We start from the raw sequence: 22,619 nt of genomic DNA, 5'->3' as shown, positions 1-22,619 counted from the left end.
CCTGGCTGGCTGTGACTTTGAACCCTGGATCCCTGCATTTGTGCATGATACAGCTCTGTGTGGAAACTCAAAACTGGCAGGTGAAAAGAAGCGCCCGCAGATTAGACACATGACAGAGTGAGCATATAGTGATCCGGTTCTCCTTAATCAGATCAAAGTTTGTACGAGCAGCAGTGGATTCTCTCTTGGGATGGGAGGCTGTTATTGCTGCAAATTCTAACAATACTTATCATTTTGCTATAAGATGTCCAACAAGCTCACGGTCAGGTGTGTAAGCTGTAAACATGATGCTTACCGTATTTCTATGTGTGTTTGTGCCCACAGGCATGCTGAGAGCCAGCAAAAGCACATGGCTGAGAAGACTCTTTCCAAATAAGACGTGCTTTCTTCCCTCCAAACCTCCCATCATGGCGGGGGAAAAGAGAAGAGACACTTTCCTTTTGCTTCTGTGGTTGTACAAATCCAAATGACGGAGTGCTCCAGACCGGTGAAAAACAAAAATGCGTCTCACATACTGTTCCTGGCTTTCTGTGCTGTCATTGGCCTTGCTTCTTAATACTTCTTCATTTTACCGTTTTACATTTGCCAGCAATTATATCTGTCAAACTGCGAAGAAAATAAAGGAAAAAAATATAATGAGAAAAGTGTAGAAAGTCAGATTTTAAAATGCTTTAAAAAAGACCTCACTGTAAAAAATGAATAAATAACTAAATAAATATGAACTGCTGAGGATTTTGAGTTGGACAGTATTTTAAAAGTTCGGCCTGTTACTTTGCACAAATGGTAGTTCTTAACTGAAACTTTTGATTTGAAGGTGCTAAACGTCTAAAGGAAACATGCCTGCCTTGTAATCGAGTCGTAGCTTTTTGGTAACCTGTTCACTCTGATCGGTATTCAACATTTTGTGAATGTTGATCCTCGGACACGAGTCATTTTAAATCAGTGTGTTAATATCATTTTCATCCTATTGTATTCAGATTGTTTATTTGAAGGGAAGAAATGTTTATGTACAAATATGTAAAATAAAAAAATTAAAACTTTGTTTCATATACAGTGTCCTGATGTTTGATGTCTTTTAATCTGTCATACAATATATGCAGGGATGGACTGGGAGTTTTCTGGGCCGCTCTGTATGTGGGCCGCTGAGAGAGTGAAAAATAAATTCTGTTTTAAATATTCCTGAATAATAATCCTGAAGTGTGCATTGGCCCACCACAGTATCCTCACTGAAATGTCCCTCCCCCAGGATAAACCGTAATCACAACCACCAGTTAAAAAAATACATAGTGAATGAGACTCGAGTGCGAGATGGAGAAATGGTCGAAAAAGTCAGTGATAAAAAACAGAAAAAGCTGCAAGCAGATGCAAAAAAGTGCAGGAAACGGGATAACCTGTTTGGCACTGAGGAACTAACTACAGTATAGCCAAAGAGCAGAAAAGGAAAAGTTAGTGTTCAGAGCCTCTGCTTTGTTAGTAACGCCGTTCAAGAAGAGACTTGTGGGCCCATCTTAAATGTCGCCTATGCCCTACTTAGGGTACTTCCTAACAGTACAAAACATTTCTTTTAACAGTCACTGAATGATTAATAAGTAGTTATCTAAGCTACTGTTGGATATCAGGGGCTTTAAACCAGCCGTTTTAAGGACTATTTTTGTGAAAGTTCTATTATGTCATGTCCAACATAGTGCACTACATAGGGCGGTGGATATAATTTGAGATGGTACCATTAGTCTCTGCTCCTCAGAAAAAGTAAACACTATCTTATCCTCTATAATACAGAAAGGAAAATGCAGTTGTTCAGGACATTTTTTAGAGTGATTATGTGCATAGCTCACATGGTTACTTTCCCTTGTCAACATATTAAAGTATTTACACATGCGATTTATTTCTTTGTTCATCGAAGCAATGCGCTAATTTGGAACAAACGTGAATCACGTGTGAATAAAAGTGCGAAAAAATCATATTTAAAGTGTTAAAGGTTTAAAGACTGATTTTATTTCTTGCGATTTAATGAGACAGGATGGGGAAATCCAATAGAACCATTTAAGAAACTGTAAATTTTAAGAAATATTGTAGAATTTGTATATATAAGTAGTTATGTGTGATTGTGCTTGTAGTGGGCTGGTCAAGAAAAATGTCCAGGGCTGGATTTTGTTCCCAGTCCAGCCCTGAATATATTGATATACCGTATATGGTATGCATAAGGTAGAAACACAAATTGGGGGAGATTGGAACATTGGCCATTAACCAGGCTTGCTCATCTAACACCAGTGCCTGGCCTCAAACTCTGTTGACTGACACAACAAGGCTTCAAAATCTAGCAGCAAAGTAGAAGGTTTTCCCAGAATTGTGAACACTGTTAGTGTCACAAATTGGGGCAAGCCAATAGTTTTGGAATAGGATGTCCAGTCAACCTCATGGTCAGGTATCTTTGTACTTCTTCATACGCTTTTGTGCTCCTTTGTTTCCATTTACATTTTCAGTCTTTAACAGACGCCCAATCCAGAGCGACTTACAGAAAAGCTTCCACAGTAAACAATTCCAACTCTAGTTTAAGTATACAACAGTCCAAAAACACAAATCTGCTGAAGCCCTGTTAGAACATTTTTTAAATAAGAGCGTTTATAAGTACATGTTAGTTCTCAGTTTAAGTGCTTAGTAAAGAGGTGGGTTTTTAATTGTCTTCAATTGATTAAAACCCATGAGCTTATTTTATTTATCATCAGGCTCAAGGCATGAACCCAGGACAGGGTGCCAATCCATCTCTGCTCACCATACACAGTAATGTTTAAATAACACGCTTTTTTAACCCTTTGATGCACAAGCTAAGCAAACCCCTTCTGATGCACAACATGGGTCAAAAATGACCCATATTCATCCATTCAAGAATATTTTCATATGCACATTTGTCAGTTATTCATGTATTTGCTGTCTTAGCTAATAAAATCTATCTATACTACAATATGTAAACAGCTAGCAAGCAAATAGTATTGGACATATTCAAGATTCAAGAGCCTAATCTTTGGTTGTCTTTCAAAAGATCAGTAAATATGTTTTTGACTACAAACACTTACAAATGTCAGTAGTTTCTGTCAAATTCCATAGTAAATACATAAGGGTCATTTTTGACCCATGTTGTGCATTAGGAGGGTAGTGATACAAAAATGATTTTTATTAAAAAAGCAAAAAATATAAAACTTAAATAAGGATTTGTGATGATCAAAAACAAGTTCATTGAAAAATTCATGGAAGCTTGAATGACGAAATTAATTTATTGCAAAGATATAGAAAATAAAAACTCAGTTGGGTCACTTTTGACCCAGGTTGTGCATCAAAGGGTTAAAAGAATGTGTGACTAAAACAAACTGTTCAGATATATACAGTGGAAGGACCTTTTTACAAAGGTGCATTCAATAACTTAATGTGAAATATTTGGTTAAAATATCCAAATTTCGCCAAATGACTGATACAGCGAGTTCAGCCAGCTACTATTTCAGGCACACTGTATTGTATGGATTGAAACACAGCCCTCCAGATTCTCGGCTAAACCAGCGTCTGATAAGGAGATTGAATATTAAAATTACAAAAACCAAACCAAACTAAAAAAGCGTACTGCAAGCCTGTCTGATTCGCTGTGGTGCATGTTGGCGTCTTCGTGCGTTTTTGTTCGCTTGCGTGTTTCTTTGAGCGACTTCGTGAGTTTTCGTGCGCGTTCGTGCACTTTCGTGATACTTCGTGATACTTCGTCCGCATTCGTCCTCCTTTAACCCCAATCACTTACGTTTTCCTTTAACCACTAAAAATACAAATAATACCCAAAATTTACACTTATTTCTTCTTTAAATAGAACAGTAGATAAATAAGGTATCCCTTAAAGCTAAAAACTTAACTAATCAGCGTTTTTGTGGAAGAACTAGTCTGATCTATAATACCCAACAGTTGCTAGATTTCTGACATTGTATCGACAACCCACAAGGCAAATTAAATAATAACAATAATAGTCTTATTCTTCTTACTAATATTATTAGTTTTATTATTATTAATAATCAGTTGTTTTGCCATAAATAATAGTATAATTGTATAAATAATACTGCATGAATCCAGACAGCATGTCACCCAATTTCAGTTCTGAAAGATTATCAGTTTGGTTATCAATTGGTTTAAATGTTTTGGATAATATCGGGTTTTATTAATGGCATATGAAAGTCTAGTTTGGTTTCCAGATAACATCTCTTCTGTTCAGACATTTAGAATATGTAATACAATGTGTAATGAAACCTGAATGAGAGATTCCACAGCCTGCACAGATATTCTTGGTAAAAAGCTTCTCACTGATGATGTTTTTGTAGAGTAATTCCCCTTTTAGCAGCAGCACTAGAGTATACAATGCTTCTTTTATTAGTCACTTAAATAAAAGGTCTCGAGAGTAAATTGGTTGTGGTTTAAAAAAAGTGAGTCATCAAAATTGTTTGAGGAACCTTACTAACCACAACATGCAGCCAAGTGTAGTCTGAAACTGACATTTGGAGCAATTTTCGTGATTCTCTGATTGAAGATGAGACAAAGGTGGACATTGCCTAATGTCCCTTATGAGACATCCTCCTGAAATGACTTATTGTCCATGTATCAGGAATGTAGGGACATTCCAGAAGACCTTAGATGACACAAAACCATTGAAATTGGAACTACACTCAGTGCTACATGAAAGCTACACTTTAAACAACGTTTACTTTTCACATCATTAGAAACACCATACTAAGTGCTAGCCTAGTGTGTAGAGCTTTGGGCTATCAATTGTAGAGTTAAAGGTTTGAATCCCAGCTCTGCCATGCAGCCACTATTGGGCCCTTGAGCAAGGCCTTTAACCCTGTCTGATCCAGGGGTGCGGTACGATGGCTGACCCTGCGCCCTAACCCCGGCTTCCAAACAAGCTTCTATTCTTAATGCTGCTCTTGGAAGAGTCAAAATTTTCTGTGCATTAATTCTACAAGGTGTAGAATACATTTCTTAGCCATTTCAAGCAACGTCAACATCGTGTATTTGCAGTAAATTTGTCACATGCACAACTTCTCAATCTGTTGGAGATGATAAACTGAACCAAAAGCCTTAGACCTTTGTATGTAGGATTTTCAGTGCTGTACTGCTTCTACCTGACTGATGGTCAGTAAGTGTGTATAATTCAAAAGCTGCTGAATTGTGGCAGTGACCACAGTCAAGCAGGCTTTTCTACCTGTACGAAGTGACAGATTGGATTTTCTTTCTGATTTTCTACCCTTTAGAGGTTGTTGTTGGCTCAGAGAACAGAAATGAAGAGGCCATGCTATAAAGTAAAAATACATTTGTACTGTCAATTATCATGTAGGAAATGTTGCAGAAATCTTAAGAATACAATGAAATATGTCTCTCATCATGCATTAATATTTTCTACATGGTTTTTAACACAAGTTCAGGCTTTTAAAAGTTTTGTGCTGGATCTATTATGGGTTCTTATTTAGGCAATAAAAGAAAATCTAATGATCTGAAACTGTATGATAATTCCCAATCATGTGAAAGCCCACACACTGGAATTCTTTTGCCTCTTTTTAATCTTTTTTCCCATGCATACAATTGCACAACTTACAAGAACAGAGTCACTTTCAGAATTGCTCAGCTAACTCTTCGGCCTCCACCTGGGTGACATCACAGTCATTCCACCGATACAATGGTTCTGTAAAAGTTCCCTACATTACATAACCCAATTAAGACACTTAACCAAAAGTAAAATTTTAAAAAGTACATAAAAAATAAAACAAATGCGTTACTTTAGAGTGTTGCACATGTTTAAACATTTTAATTTAGGAGCAGTGTCAGAATATGTCAATATACTCCTGAATGGCACAACAGAAAAGTGTTCACACTCATCCAGAGGCTGCAGGTTTATGTAGTGATTATGCAGTAGCTCTCAGCAGGTCTCACAGCTGCACACATGCTTTAATGAAGAAAACTGTGTGCTGCACTAGTGTTGGATTTTTTAAAATATTAAATTGGCCACTGGCAATTTAACCAGTGAGTTAAAGAAGTCAAAAAAGCCAAAAGAAAACAACATTGTACATGGTGGTGTGGGTACTGCAAGCCCAACTGCTTTCTGTTGCCTTGTGCTTGTACTGAGCAATGACAAAATTGAATCTATATATCTATATCTATATCTATATCTATATCTTTATCTATCTATCTATCTATCTATCTATCTATCTATCTATCTATCTATCTATCTATCTATCTATCTATCTATCTATCTATATATATATATATATATATATATATATATATATATATATATATATATATATATATATATATATATATATATATATATATATATATATGTACAGGTCCTTCTCAAAAAATTAGCATATTGTGATAAAGTTCATTATTTTCCATAATGTAATGATAAAAATTAAACTTTCATATATTTTAGATTCATTGCACACCAACTGAAATATTTCAGGTATTTTATTGTTTTAATACTGATGATTTTGGCATACAGCTCATGAAAACCCAAAATTCCTATCTCAAAAAATTAGCATATTTCATCCGACCAATAAAAGAAAAGTGTTTTTAATACAAAAAAAGTCAACCTTCAAATAATTATGTTCAGTTATGCACTCAATACTTGGTCGGGAATCCTTTTGCAGAAATGACTGCTTCAATGCGGCGTGGCATGGAGGCAATCAGCCTGTGGCACTGCTGAGGTGTTATGGAGGCCCAGGATGCTTCGATAGCGGCCTTAAGCTCATCCAGAGTGTTGGGTCTTGTGTCTCTCAACTTTCTCTTCACAATATCCCACAGATTCTCTATGGGGTTCAGGTCAGGAGAGTTGGCAGGCCAATTGAGCACAGTAATACCATGGTCAGTAAACCATTCACCAGTGGTTTTGGCACTGTGAGCAGGTGCCAGGTCGTGCTGAAAAATGAAATCTTCATCTCCATAAAGCTTTTCAGCAGATGGAAGCATGAAGTGCTCCAAAATCTCCTGATAGCTAGCTGCATTGACCCTGCCCTTGATAAAACACAGTGGACCAACACCAGCAGCTGACATGGCACCCCAGACCATCACTGACTGTGGGTACTTGACACTGGACTTCAGGCATTTTGGCATTTCCTTCTCCCCAGTCTTCCTCCAGACTCTGGCACCTTGATTTCCGAAAACAGTACTTTGGACCACTGAGCAACAGTCCAGTGCTGCTTCTCTGTAGCCCAGGTCAGGCGCTTCTGCCGCTGTTTCTGGTTCAAAAGTGGCTTGACCTGGGGAATGCGGCACCTGTAGCCCATTTCCTGCACATGCCTGTGCACGGTGGCTCTGGATGTTTCTACTCCAGACTCAGTCCACTGCTTGCGCAGGTCCCCCAAGGTCTGGAATCGGCCCTTCTCCACAATCTTCCTCAGGGTCCGGTCACCTCTTCTCGTTGTGCAGCGTTTTCTGCCACACTTTTTCCTTCCCACAGACTTCCCACTGAGGTGCCTTGATACAGCACTCTGGGAACAGCCTATTCGTTCAGAAATTTCTTTCTGTGTCTTACCCTCTTGCTTGAGGGTGTCAATGATGGCCTTCTGGACAGCAGTCAGGTCGGCAGTCTTACCCATGATTGCAGTTTTGAGTAATGAACCAGGCTGGGAGTTTTTAAAAGCCTCAGGAATCTTTTGCAGGTGTTTAGAGTTAATTCGTTGATTCAGATGATTAGGTTAATAGCTCGTTTAGAGAACCTTTTCATGATATGCTAATTTTTTGAGATAGGAATTTTGGGTTTTCATGACCTGTATGCCAAAATCATCAGTATTAAAACAATAAAAGACCTGAAATATTTCAGTTGGTGTGCAATGAATCTAAAATATATGAAAGTTTAATTTTTATCATTACATTATGGAAAATAATGAACTTTATCACAATATGCTAATTTTTTGAGAAGGACCTGTATATACACACTGTACATAAACTGTATATTCTGTACATGAAATGTTTAATTGTAATGATAATTACTATTATGAAATTATATTATTATCATATAACTCAGATATAATCAAAATTGTATCATAGAAATGAAGAAAATATGATTAGGAAATAATTGATCTTATTATTACATTATTCAATATCATATAAAAAAATTATTATTTTTGTGTTTGATCATTTCAATTGGTTTGCCATAATATACTAGACTATGTTAAATAATTAATATTCCACTAATTAATATAACACAGTTTGAAATCCTTTTGTTTGAAGCTTCTCTTTCCCTCCCTCTGCTCTGTAAAGTAAAGTGAATTTATTTATTTTAAATGAGCATCCTTATTTGTAAATGATAATCTAATTAAAAGCTTTGAAATTTGCTTTTATTTTTCAGCTGTTTCTATTTAAAGATCACTGTTTTAATATAATGTTGATCCTCGTTTTTCCAGAGTTTAAATTGCTGGATTATTGCTGTACTGCACTGTATGTTCTGTACGTTAATGCACTGTATTTTACAAAGGTATACTGCACTTTACTATAGTTTACTGAACTTACTGTAGTGTTCTGTACTTATGTTAGTACTGTAATGCAGTAAAGTGTGCTGCACTTTTCTGTACTATACTGTCATATACTGTACTGCAGTGACCGTACTGCCACAGTCTCAGTTTCTGATATGATGCTCACCACTGTGGCTGCTGTATTCTGAGCAATAGGGAAGTTCCCCACACTGAGCCTATATAACACCAAGGACACTTCATTTAAAATCATTTATCATCTTATCACTCATCAAAATCTAATAATTAAACTAAGGCACATCATTACACTAACAACCATCATGTACGGTGAGTACCATTCAGTACATTTACTGCTGTTCTTCTGTTTAAGTAGAGGATTGGATGAGCCGTTTTTAATTAAATCTTAATCACATCCATACAATATATTATACTCCTTATATTATTTTAAAGCAATAAATAACTGTAAAGTAATTTGGGGAAACGTTATTGAAAATGTTAGGTATATAAAACAATGTTATTTATTTCAGTGCTCTGTTTCAGTTTTGAAGTGAATTTAATAATATAGATTGTATTATGTCTATTTAGAAGGTATTATTATTATTATTATTATTATTATTATGTTGTAGATAATAAAAATAGATTTTGTCTGTCGTTTTAAAAGTATGCAATAAACATTATAGATACTAAAGAGAATGTTTAGGTTACATTAATAGTGAACAAATATTTAATACTTTTGTTTAAATAATCCAAGTTAGTGGATAGAAATGACAATCATCAGTTTTTATATGTTCACTGAGACAAATAAAAGGACCTCTGTAAGTTTGCCCATAACTTTAACAAATGTTGATCTATTTTCAAAATTCATCCACTGTTGCATTCAGAAATAATTATGATTGTTATGTAATTATTATGATTGCTATGTATAAAATTGACCATCACACCTTATGAGTGTAGCTAAAAAAAAAGTACTTTCCCAACTTGAACCTTTGAGGGTACTGCTTATCAAACTTAACCCAAATTCATAAAAACACAGTTACATTAACCTGTATTTTATTAATAATATTTTAGTAAACTATTATTATTATGACACAATTTTGTAGTCATAATAGTATATATATTTTATTTAAAAAAAATTAGTTTTTGTTTTTAATAATCATTACACATGCCAAAGTAATACATTTATTTCGTTAGTTATTTTTTGTTTTAAGTCTGTAGCCTTTAAACACATAAGAGAAAAAAAAAATACTTTTTCACTGTGTAGGTTTAGCTAATATTTTTAAAATTCATACCACAATTTTATATGATCGTGTGATTAGTATGTGGTGAAATATGTGTGTGGTTGATAACTGATAATACAGTATTTGTGGTTAATATTAATATTTAGATTATTATCTGAAAACATTAATTATCACATAATTAGTTATGTGCTGTTGTATATGGTTGTTAATAAAAAAAAAACAAGATTTATTATGTGTTATTTTGTACTTTTAATATGTAATAAATGGGGTTAAATGTAGTAATGTATACTGTTAGTATTGGGCAATGGATGTGGTTAATAGATAGTAATATATTTGGTAATATATGTGGTAATGTGGTTATACATGTGGTTACTTTGTGGTTTATATGTAGTAATGGGTGTGGATAAAATGTGGGTAGCATGTGGTAACATATGTGGTATATGGTCATCTAAGTGGTAATCTATGTGGGTAGTATGTGGTAACATGTAATATGTGGTAATCTATGTGGTTAGCATGTGGTAACATGTGGTAATATGGTAATTTACGTGGTAATTAGTTGGGTAGTATGTGGTAACTTGTAATATGTGGTAATATATGTGGTAATTTATCTGAGTAGAATATAATTTGCTAATCAATATAATAGCTTTAGTAGCATGTAAATAAAACACCTGAAATCATTATTAAGTGCTTGATGTGTCGTTCTCTTTCTTCAGGTTCCACTTTGTGTTTGCTGTTGTTGGTACTTGTGTGCCAATCTGCTGATGCCACCCCTCTGCGTACAAGCAGGAGCCCTCAGTCCACGCTTGCGCAATGTGCAGCTCCGGCAAAACAGCTACTGACCTCCATAAAGAGCGTCCTATATAGAGACACTGACCAAGTAAGTAGAGTGGATGAAATTAAATTCTTCATTTGTATTTTATAACAAATGAACCACTAGGAGTCGAATTTAATCTACGTGCTGAGGAAATCAGAATCTCCTGTTTAAGTTTCTGTACACAAACACTATATACTTCAGAAAATAAAGAGCACTTAGATTCACTATAGCAATATCAAGTTCTTTTAATACATAATAATTGATCAGGCTTCAGTAAAACCAGACAGCACTGATAGTGAACCGTTTAGTTAGTGAATCCGTCTAAAATCTAAGTGAACGTGAACGCACCCCGAATCTCCTCAGCAACACCGCTCACGTTCAAATGTTATTGTGTAATTCTTTCATTTAGGACAGAAGATATTATTCACTTTTCTCGTCTTTTTGTTTAGTTTTTTGTTTTTAAATCATACCATACAACATACCGGCTCAGTCCATGAGAATAAAAGACTGAGCACTGCGCTGTTGTGAACATACACTAATATAATGCTGCCTTCATGTCGTGTCGGAAATATCGTATTTACGAGATGAGGGCACATGAATGGCAACTCAATGTCGTATTTAGCAGTGGGAAACTCGAATTTTTCGATGAGCGCCGAGTTTCCGACGTGGGGGCGTGTCATTAACAAGTCATGTCGACTGCCGGTATGGATGCTGCCCCTACAGTAATCAGTAAAAGTTTGAGCTTATTAGCAGTAGTTTTGCATGTTAAATGTAAAGTTCAAGCTTGTATACATTTTGTACACAACGTGCACTTGTTCTGATGAAGAATAGCAACAAAGCTGATCAGAAGAACCCAAAAAGTGTTGTCTCATGAGCAGATATTTTGTGCACAGATATGTTTGTGTTGTTTACGTACATTCATCCACCTGTTTTGGTATATTCAGTCGATTAGCTAACAATCTGCATTACATATAACTCGTAAGTAGGAACTTCCGAGGAGGACTTGAAGGCAGCATAATACCGAGTTCAGGTGTTGCGAATTAGCATTGACGAGCGCGGTGGTTCATGGGAAATGTAGTCATTCTGTACTACGGCGCGCCACTTGGCTCGTTTACACATGAAGCTTCAAATTTCAGAAGGGCTTCAACCTCATCATTTGCATTTACATTTTCAGCGACTTACAATTGTGACAGTATACATTGCAAGCAACTAAGGGTTAAGGGCCTTGCTCAAGGGCCCAACAGTGGCAAGCTGTCTGATGTGGGGCTTGAACCAGCAACCTTCTGATTACTAGTCCTGTACCTTAACCACACGTGTTTGTACCAAGGCTTTGTGTTTGCACGTAATCACTATATATTTTAGGAAGGACATAACGTATAACATAAATAAACTTATTCTACTCAATTTCTTTTGCTTTGCGTAATGGTATTAATGACTAGAATGCTTTAAAATGGCAGGAAACCACAATCACCCCACCCCAGGTAAATTCGGTCCACCCAAATGTTCAATTCATGGCTGCTGCCTTGTTTGTACCCTTGTCTACCGGCTTCTTTTTCCTAGAGAGAAATTTGGTTGAAATCCACACAATTGAGTATATACTAATATTATATTAATATGATTTTGTGTCTACCACAGGCAGAAAAGAGCACAATCAGCGCACTGTTTTATGGATTTAACTGCACAGAACTGGAAACAACTGTGAACCCAAGCACACAGACACCAACTGTGTGTCAACCCAGTCAGGTTAGAATTATAGAAAATGATCAGCAAAAAATAAGCATTTTTATATCATCTTTATCCAGATCTGAAATTGTTTTGTTTCCCATTGTCTTACAGGACTTGACATGCTCTGGCCAAAGGAACTCTTCTTTCAGTGAGGTAAGAGCCACAACAAATGTACACGAAACAGTAATTTGTTAACGTGTTAACACAGATTAGCTGTTGTACCTAATTTAAGCAAAATGCATTGATAAAACTCCCACATTTACAGTTATTATGATGAACTTTATTAGGAGAGGTCTAACTGCCAGATGCTTGCTCATTGGCTGAAATGTACCTCAGACCACCTTCTTAAGCCCTAATCTGTTTTGACACTCTTGTTTTAGGATGAATGCCTGCAGAACATTGCAAAGGATCTGACGTATCATCAGTCCAGACTCACAGCTTACATGGCATCTCTGGATGAGAATCAAAACTCTGCGTCCATCACTGAGCTGAAGTCCATTACGAATTCCATTCAAACCCTTCAGGTAAAAGACTGTACATATCATTAATCTATTATCTGTCTGTCTGTCTGTCTGTCTGCATCCATAAGTCTATACATCTGTCTTTGTACCATCCATCCATTAATTCGTTCATCATCTATTTATTCGTGAGTCTTACAGATGAGCTGTACAGTACTTTATATTATTGCAAATGAAATGCAGATTTTGTTTAGATGTTTCAGATGTAATGTCAGGTTTTAGGCTTGCGTTCACTAGTAACCGTCATGTCTTTTACACCTCTTCACACCAGAACTGCTCACTGCTGCTCAACTCAGCACATCAACCAGAGGTAAATCTCTCTTTCTAGTCTTTTTACATGTCATATCCACATAACACACATATAACAAGGGTATCAATGCTACCGTACTTAACCTGTTACCATTGTTTTGTCTCTCTTCATTAACATTAGAGCTGGACAGCAACAGACCCCTTTAAAGATCGCAAGAATCTGTGTAAACAGCTGAAGGGCTTTCATGTTCGTGCCATCACCATCACCCGAGCACTGGGGTACATCTGTGCTGGCGAATACAAGAAATGATTGCGTTACCACTACCATCATCAATACCATCATGCTAACTCCTAATTTATAGTTATTTATTAACCATGACTTTATGAAATGTTGCACTACTGCTTTCTCCACAGCTCCACAGCATCTATTTATTGATCTGTTTTCTGAGGAAAAAGAAATGTATAAGCTAACTAAATCTCCAGTGGAGACCATGTGGTGCTTTAATATATTTATATCTTCATGGTGATTATTTAAAGTTCCTTTGTTTATTTATTTGATTCAAACCTATTTATTTACAGTGGTGTCCGTAATACTATTCTATTTATTAACTATTTATAATAAAGCATTTTAAAAAGAAATGTTTTCTGTTTTTATTAGTTTATTTTGTTGTTGCGTGTATGTGTGTTTTAGTGGGCCAGTTATCCTGGATAGGGTCACAGTGTGTTCACACCAAAAATTTAACATAGTGTACAAAAACTAAAAAGCACAACAAATCAATACATGAACAAATAACTTTAAATAATCCAGACAGATGGATGGATTTGGTGGTTGGATGGAATGCAATAAATGAATAGCTGGGTGAATCGATGGACTGATGAATGAATAGATGGCAGGACAGTGTGATGGATTGGTAGACAGATAGATTGATAAGACAAATAGACAGATTGATGGCTAAATAGGTTCCCAGTACAGTACGCCAGTTTATCACAGGGCATAACACACCCACTTACTCACACTTTACCTGGTCAGACTATACAATTCAGATTCAGACAATGAAACACAAATTACAAAAGCACATTTTGTGTTTATTCAGTCAAATGTACAGCTAAGTACATTAATTAATATCTACATTTTTACATTTAGCAAATGGCCCAACAGCAGAAGGTTGGTCAGAGAGGGGCTCAAATCCTCCTTCTGATCAATAGTCCAGTACCTTGTCCACTGAGCAACCACTGCCCTATCTAAAGAGCACTATTAGTTCTATGTACATAAAAAGTAAAAACCTGAGCTTACATGGGTTTGCCCTTTTTTACACCGACCAAGTATGACAGATTTGTGCTTCAGAAGACATGATTCTTAAACAGATCAGAACGTAATAGGAAAAAATATTCAGAATGAACAGAAGATCCCAGCTCTTTGTTTCAACTGTTAGTCCAGAGATAAATTTACAAATTACAGCAAACAGTCCAGTATTGAGAGTTTTGTTCTTGGCCCATGTGCCTTAAGGTTTGATGTGTTGTGCAATTTTTCCTAAGCTGGCCAAAAATTTAGCAACGTTTCCAAACTGTAATTAATTTTCACAGAATAAACAGCTGCAGAAATTATATTCAAGTATATGTAACTTTTTGACATCAACAATAAAGTGGTACTGCCTTTTTTTGGTGGGAATCTTCTGCACTGTCCAGATACTTGTTGGGCATCCCATTCCAAAACCATAATCATAAATATGGAGCCTCTTCCCCAACACACATACTACACTGTTCTAAGAAGGCTTTCCACAAAATTTTGAAGTGTATCTGTGCAAAAAAAAAAAAAAAGCAATAAAGCATGTTGGAATCAGGGTTTGGAGCAGACCACTATATATGTCAAAATATGACACTAAATATGTCAAATCATGTCTTTACGTAGCATATACCTTTTAGCAATGTGGCTAAAATACTTACTTAAAAACTCAGTCATTAGAAGACGATTACTTACATACCATTGATCAAAATGTGACAAAGTACAATGTGTAGTTCTCAGGTGAATAAATTCTCATAGATCAGAATATAATTTAATATAAAAATTAAAAAATTTTAAAAAGTCATTATTAACTAAAGATATAAAACTGTACATGCTACCCGTGCTCTTTTAGTTTCAGTTTTTTACAGCTCAAAACCAGTAAACACAAATTGGTATCTGGAAATGAACAAGCATACATGATGGTGTAACAGCAGGGAGAAAACACACTCACTAAGAAAACATGATAGAAAAAAAAAAAAAAAAAACAAGAAATGTGCAATCAAGTACGGACAGACCCTGAAGTGCATTTTAGTGGTTACAGAGTACAACTTTCAGGACTTGTTCCAAAGCTCCACAGTCCATACGTACGGCTTTATAGCTTTACAAAACGCCTAGACTTGAAATACATGCATAGTCTGCACTAAAATTATTGGCACCCTTGTTAGATCATGAATAAATGTTACTTTGGTTAAATAGCTGGGAGTTATGTAAAAAAATAAGTAAACATCATTATCTGAATCTCTTGAAATGCCTATGAACTAAAAGTACCAGGAATGTTATCATTTAGGACTTGAGTCTGTGTTACTGGGGTATACAGAGCTATGAAAAAGCCATAATGAAAAGAAGTAATTTATATCTAAGGCTCTGGGATTTCAGCAAACCAGAGTGAGCACCATTATCTTCAGTAGTGGCCAGTCTAACAAACCTCAGTCAAGTGCAACAATGTCACAAAACAGTATGTCACATTATATTTGATAATTCCACAATAAGAACCAACAGTCAAAAATAGTGGTGGTAGTGTGATGGTGCAGGGATCATAGTTATCTGAACTATGAATGCTGCTCTACCTGAAAATCTGCAGAAGAATGTCTGTCCATTTTTCTCTAATCTAAAGATCAAATGTAACTGTCTTATGCATCAAGCATTAGAGTAAGAAAAAGGTTTAAATGGCTCAAATATAACAAATTAAAACTTTGGAAACCATGTTAAAATACACAGCAACATGGATGCTATGAAATATCAGGGGATTTAAAATAAAGATCTGGCTGCCCATGTCAGTGAGCTCGAACTGGTTTATGGTTGGAATAATTAAAAAAACACCTCAAACCAAGTTAAAAATTGTACGGAGTACCTTGATGGATCTGTATAAAGATTTTCTGCCTGTTCATTCTTCTCTTATAGTTTCCCTTTTAACCAACTTTATCAAGAGTGCCAATAATTCTGGAGCAGACTAACTGGCCTGTCATTTCCCATTTAAATAAATAGCTGTCAAATGAGCCTGATTCTTATTTTGAACCAATAAACAGTACAATATGAAATGAGGTTTTTAGTGCTTGTGTGTCTTAAGACTAAAGCTTCAGGTTGCAGGGTTGAGAGAATGTTCTTCTGATGATCTTCTATCAAGTCCAGGATTTTTTGTCCATTCAAAAAATGATCTGAGCTTAATTAGGGGAATCAGAACGCAGCATTTCTGAAAGAAAAGAGACAAAAACAAAGCATAGTGGTTACAGATATGAATGAAGCCAGACTAGTCGTAATAAAATTCACAACTGTTTGTAAATGTGATTGTTCGTGAGATGCTAGAACGAGTCGAGTACACAAGCACTCACCGCGAAGTTTACAGATGACCTCACTGGGCACGTCATCCTGGTCCAGTATCTCTAACAGCTGGACGGCTCCAGCCTCTCCTTTACCCTGGCGCCTCCTCCAGCAATCCAGCATCTGGAACCTCTTCATGGCCAGGTCCTCTTCGGACGCCTCGATCCCCTCCACATCCTGCTTGGTAAGGTCCAGGTAAGCGATGGCCACCTGCTTCCACTCCTTGCCCATGCATTTAGCCAACTGCATCAGCTGCTTGTCGGTTAAGTCCGCTCCGTGTGACGTCTGCACTCCGTCTATAAACATGAAACATTTCATGCAGGTTTTATAAAGGAACAAGTAAAGAGCTACTAACGCAAATCAAACAGTGACCAGAAGGACCAGATTGGGCTAAATAGAGGACTTGTTGAACAGTCAGCCCAGGGATAATTTACATACAAGCATTTTCCAAAGTATGCCAGAGCTTATGTGGTTATATTAGAAACTTTTAATAATGTTATGGACTGTAGATGGTTTTTTGAAATATGAAAATGCCATTTTATCCAATTAACCAACTGTGGTAGAAAGCCACAGACTAGAGCTACACCAAACATGCCTTTGCATGCCCACCAATTTAAAAATACACCTTTCCCTCATAAATAAAAACATGAATGGCAAACACTTAAGAAAAAAAGCAATTGGGTGTAACTAAACCAGCTAGTTAAAATCCAAAAGCTTACTAGAGAGAGAAAAGAAGGAAAGCTCAGAAGTGCAGATAGCTTTAAAAAAGCTTAAGAAGTTGTCACGACAAATATTAGAAAGAAAAAGCTGAAGCTTTGGGATGATTATAAGGCATTTTCCCAGGTGTAGCTGGTAATGCTAGACTTTATCTTAAGTTGCGCCCGCACTAGCTGCTGGCCAAAATGGGCCAGGATGTTATAGACCTATCTTTAGTCTATATTTGTATCATCAAACTCCAAAATCCAGAATCATGGTTCCAAAAGTATTACATGAGCTCTGGGTGATTATGTTCCTGACTAGGTACAAAAGAATTTGACTTCAAATTTGACTTTTAAGAATTTTTAACCATTGCTTAAATCAGCTATCAAAACCTTACGCAATTGAATAGCGAATTATGCTTAACTTTCTACCATTGGCAATAGATCAGTGTTCCATGTATGGTCACCAACAAGAAATTAAGAGGCCAAGCTACACAAGAATTGCAGGATAATTTATCGATGTAAAGACACATTAATAATCAAGCTTAACAATCAATCCAGTTACCTGACTCATCAAACGAGCGAGCTTTTTTAGGGAACGGATCCTCACTTGACTGGCTGCTGCTTCTCTTCCGACCTTTTGGGGAGAAATTATCAGTTAGTCTCATTTCCATGTTCAGCAGGAATTTACAATTACAACATGTAGCTAGAGGTACTCCATGAAGCCGTCCTATCATCATCAATAACATCATCACATGGCTTCACCGGTAAAAAAAAATACACACTTAAACCAAAAGTATGTGGGCAACTGACTAGACCACAAGCTTCTTGACATCTCAGTTCAGAAGATGCCTAGCCTCTTTGTTGAAGGCTTTAACAGCCTTCACTCTTCTTGGAGGACGTTTTGAGAGGATTTTGAAGTGTCTAGAGGAATGTGTGTCCATAATACTTGTGAGGTCAGGCACTAATGTTGGACATGAGGGCCAATGATGTTCCAATAAATCCTGAAAGGTTTTGGGCCGAGGTCAAGGATCTGTGCTGGACACTAGAGCTTCTACACATCAAACGCAAACTCAAAGTTGGAAGCATGTCAATCATTTTATGTAGTTAATAACACACCCGTAATTATGAAACACAGACACTAATTAGGGGGGTATCCATATATGTTTGGCCATATAGTTTACAATTTTGGTTAAGGTTTGCAATTTTAGATTTAGTCCATAGAGTGTCACCTTTGCTTTTTTAATATTCTCTTACTAATTTGGTCTGGAAAGTTCTGGTATTAAACATGGTCTAGTTCTATAAGACAGAGGGTCAAACTGGTCAATTCAGTCTTTCTGTACTTACTCACTGATCGCATTCGGGTGTTTTCAACGTTCACCGCACAGTCTCCTGTAACAGAACACCCAGCTTTAGTATTTTTAAGTCAAAAATAAAAATTCTACCTTTGCACATTTTCATTTTCTTCCCAACAGTAATACCAAATTCCCTAATTATTACTTCCTCCACAGCTGCAGCCCCCTACTTAGGAGAGTCACAGACTATCACACATCCCTTCCGACATTTGCGCACATACCACTTCTTTTCACCAGCCAGACAGTCGGGAAGAAATTAGTATCACACTACAGAAAATACAGTCTCACACTACTGTTATATTTCCCATCCCTCTGGCAGGTGCTTCAATGGCATCAGCAATGAGCAAACTATTCCACCACACACCCAATCATAGCTGTAAGCATAGCAGTGGTGGGCTAGTGCATTATATCACTGCAAAGGCATTAAAGGTGATGGAAAAAATTACCAATAATCACCGCATTATTTTTCATTTTATACTTCCTTCCCTTTTCCAGAAATAGCCATTCGGGTGACGTAGGTTTTACATAAACTCTTGGTATTGGTTACCAGGGGTATGGTTTCATCATACCTTCTCGAATGATGGTTGACCACACAACTTGTTCCGATTCAGTCTCGATTAAGGAAAGTTTAAACGTAGGGGGCTGCTCGAAGAACGCCTCGAAGTAGCCCTTTATCTTCACCACAGCCAGAGTGAACTGGATGTCCTTCAATGAGGAAACAAATGAAAAGATGATGTGTTAGACAAAGCAGAGCTTTTAATAGCATCAACAATATTACTTTTTAGTAGAGGCTATATTTTATTCACAGGCTTAGGCTTAGGACCTTCAAATTTTTATTTCTGCTGTATTTCAGCATTTCAAAAAGTTTTTGGTTCATTTAGCCGTGTTAAAAATTCGCCTTCTGCAATGCATCAATTCCACTGGCAAGAAAACAGCCCAATGCTACCATTATCATGCTTCACAGTAGGTGCATTGTTGCTTGTTTCACTGTGGACAGTGAAACCCGTGTTCCAGCCTCTTCCAAACCAATTAGACAAATTTCCTCTTATATCAGGTGTGTCAAACTCATTTTCACCGAGGGTCACATCTGCATTATGGTGGCCCTAAAAGGACCAAATGTAACGTTTCCTGCTGTGATTGCAGTCTGCCTTTTAAGTCTGGGACAATTTGCTGTTTTTCTTGAAAGCTAAATTCTGTGTTTGGTGTTAAAATGCCAAATTTATACTGAACATTTATAATATACGTATATCTACATTTATATTGTATATTGTATACTTTACCACAGATGCTTAAAGCACAAACTTGTTTTCACTTTCTCATCTTTCATAAAATTTCCTCCTTGTGCTTCAATTGTCTCATCTTGTACATTTTGGAATTATTTGTAAATATTTCTCAACATCACTTGTTGGAAAACCGCCTCAGTTAAATACTGATGTGGAAACACTGCCATCACTTTGCGGGTCACAAAATCGGCATGCATTGTGGGACATGCAGTTTATGTACGAATTTATGATTGTATTTTAAGACAATCATGCGTATTTTATTTTATCGTATTTTATTTTTATTTTATTTTTTATCGTATTTTAAGCTCTCGCAGGTCTTGAGTTTGACATGTGTCTTATATTCACCCAAGCAACATTGTTTCCTGAAGAGAAGCTCACCTCGGGTGTGATGTCACCCTGGGGCTCGCTGGTCAGACGGTACTTCTTGTTCTCCTCCAGCAGCCTCTGGCACTGAGGTGGCTTCTCTATCTTCACGTACCTTTTCTTTGAGCTCCTCACCTCCTTCTTGATGTCCTGCAATAAGAGGTGGATAGGAACACACTTCAGGTGATCTGTGACATTTGTACTGTGACATTTTTTTTTACTTTTCTCTTGTCAGTACCTGACCTAACAAATGCTCTTTGATTGAGCGGACACAAATTCCTGCAGACTTCAAAATCATCAGGGCTGTTATAAAAGCCATGGTTAACCTATATTAATACACATGGTTTTTGAACTAGGATGTCCAACAAGGTCATGATCAGGTGTCCACATAATTGAGATACTTTTCTAGAACAGTTCAGAAATATAATACAAGCGTGACAGTGCAACCACAAACAGTCCGATGTCATCACTGCTCTCATTACACCACACTGAAATGTTTCTGTTATGTGTAGGTATGAAACCACACACACTGGTTTCACTACAGAACAGACAGTTCATCTAGCGCTGCGTATGGTTACAAGGCTTATTCATAGTCATATTCTTTTATGCAATAAAATGTACACAAATATTTTGGCGTACTCATCGATGCTGTGAAAACCATCATGCAGTGGGAAAGAATGCGTGATGACATTTGAAAGGTGATTTACTAGCCTAGTTCTAGTAATATTGCTAAGCATCATCATCAGTATCATCTCAGGTGGTGAATAAATGACCAAAAATATCAAAACAAGAACATTTGGAATTCGTCTGAGAGGTTTTTAGTCAAATGAAAATTGAAAGTAGCGAATTGAACTGAATTCGTACATGCAGTAACGACCTGTGTTTACTTACAAGAAATGTCCAAAATATTCCCGAACCCATGTGGTTCTACTCATTGCAGAAGCACGTCCATTTTTAATGCAGTGCTTTACGCTGTATTAAATGTCAATTAAATACAATTCAATATTGTATTTAACCTTGTCCTTTATGCACAGGGATTTATTTAGATTCTCAGTATCTTTCGATAATGTAGTGGACTGTAGATGATTAAATCCCTAAATTCCTTGCATTTAAACTCGGAGAAAATTTGTTTTTGAACTGCTGGACTATTTGTTTTCTGCAAACTGGCAAACTTTGACACATGCTCGCTCATAAACTACAATAATAATAAACAAATAATTAATCCAGATTATTTAATCCTCCCCTATTTGGGAGGAAGTGAGTAAATGTGTTGGGACCCGGACCCATCAGGACCCTGGCCAGGATGCTCTTAAAATGAAAGAAGCAAAAAAAAAGTCAAGCAAGCCTTTGTTCACCTATGACCCAGTGTTTACGTACGCACTCAAAGCGCACCCACACACTTCCTGTCCGACTTGTTTGTGTTAACCGCATAGTAACACTTCGTCAATACTTCTGGTACAGCGCAGAGAACGAGGACAGAACCCGAATCCAAGGGTGCTATTTCAGAATCATCTAGTTTACTGAAAACTCAAAAATAGAACGAGTTCATTTTCACTATAATCATTCGAGCATGTTTCCCCACACCTCATCTTCACTATCATGCGGCACTTACAGGAAATGCTGAACTTTCTATCATCAGAGCTCTAATATACATGAAATAAATACAATACAATATAAATCATAGTATTTTATTTTATACTGGTATTTTCCAGGACATCACCATTAACCAGTCTCACCACCGTCAGCAGCAATGACTGCAATTGATCACGATCTATAATTTCAATATAATTTTAGTCTTTCACATCACTCTGAAGGATGTGCTTGCATATATAAAAATTAAAAAAATGCAATCCTACTCACCGCAATGTCCGAGTCGTTGTTGGTAGCGAGATACACCCGGAATGAGTACGAGTTCAGCTGTCCCACCTCCCTGTAGACCAGCACGACGCCATGATGCTCGGCTGGTTTATCGGTCTGAGCGATGGGTCCCACCGGAGACAGAGATGACACGTTCCACTTTATATGACTGCGAGAGTGATCTACTGACGGCTCAATGAGGCCTTTGTTATTCTTCACATGAAGAACGCTAAACTTCACGTCTTTGTCTGGACCTAACGTGCAGGATAGAGAAGAAAAAACTGAGAAAACTTGACAAGATACAGTGGGGACAAAAAGTCTGAGTCCACTAATACAAATATTTTGTTTCATAATGTTGTTTATTTCAAATTTCAACCCTCACATCTTTTGACACAAGAGGATCAAGAACTGCCTACTAAATCT

At 36.7% G+C, this 22,619-nt stretch overlaps 2 protein-coding genes across 4 annotated transcripts in view; both read left to right on the top strand.

Annotated features, from left to right (window-relative positions):
* Positions 1-1,049, top strand: part of schip1 (schwannomin interacting protein 1) — a 169,726-nt gene extending 168,677 nt beyond the window's left edge. For all 3 annotated transcript variants that reach the window (XM_062987497.1, XM_062987495.1, XM_062987496.1), the window contains one exon: positions 325-1,049. In XM_062987497.1, coding sequence (XP_062843567.1) covers positions 325-376 — 52 coding nt within the window. In that variant the 3' untranslated portion in view covers positions 377-1,049. The remainder of the gene's footprint in view (positions 1-324) is intronic.
* An 11,075-nt stretch (positions 1,050-12,124) lies between these two features.
* On the top strand, positions 12,125-13,620 carry il12a (interleukin 12a). Its single transcript, XM_062988040.1, has 5 exons — positions 12,125-12,290; positions 12,384-12,425; positions 12,653-12,796; positions 13,062-13,100; positions 13,221-13,620. Exons 1-5 carry the CDS (start codon positions 12,162-12,164, stop codon positions 13,347-13,349), a joined length of 483 nt encoding a protein of 160 aa, XP_062844110.1. The 5' UTR covers positions 12,125-12,161; the 3' UTR covers positions 13,350-13,620.
* Positions 13,621-22,619: the final 8,999 nt, after the last annotated feature.

Source organism: Trichomycterus rosablanca, chromosome 25, assembly GCF_030014385.1.
Source record: "Trichomycterus rosablanca isolate fTriRos1 chromosome 25, fTriRos1.hap1, whole genome shotgun sequence".
Taxonomy (NCBI): Eukaryota; Metazoa; Chordata; class Actinopteri; order Siluriformes; family Trichomycteridae; genus Trichomycterus; species Trichomycterus rosablanca.
This window is presented reverse-complemented; position numbering and strand designations above follow the sequence as displayed.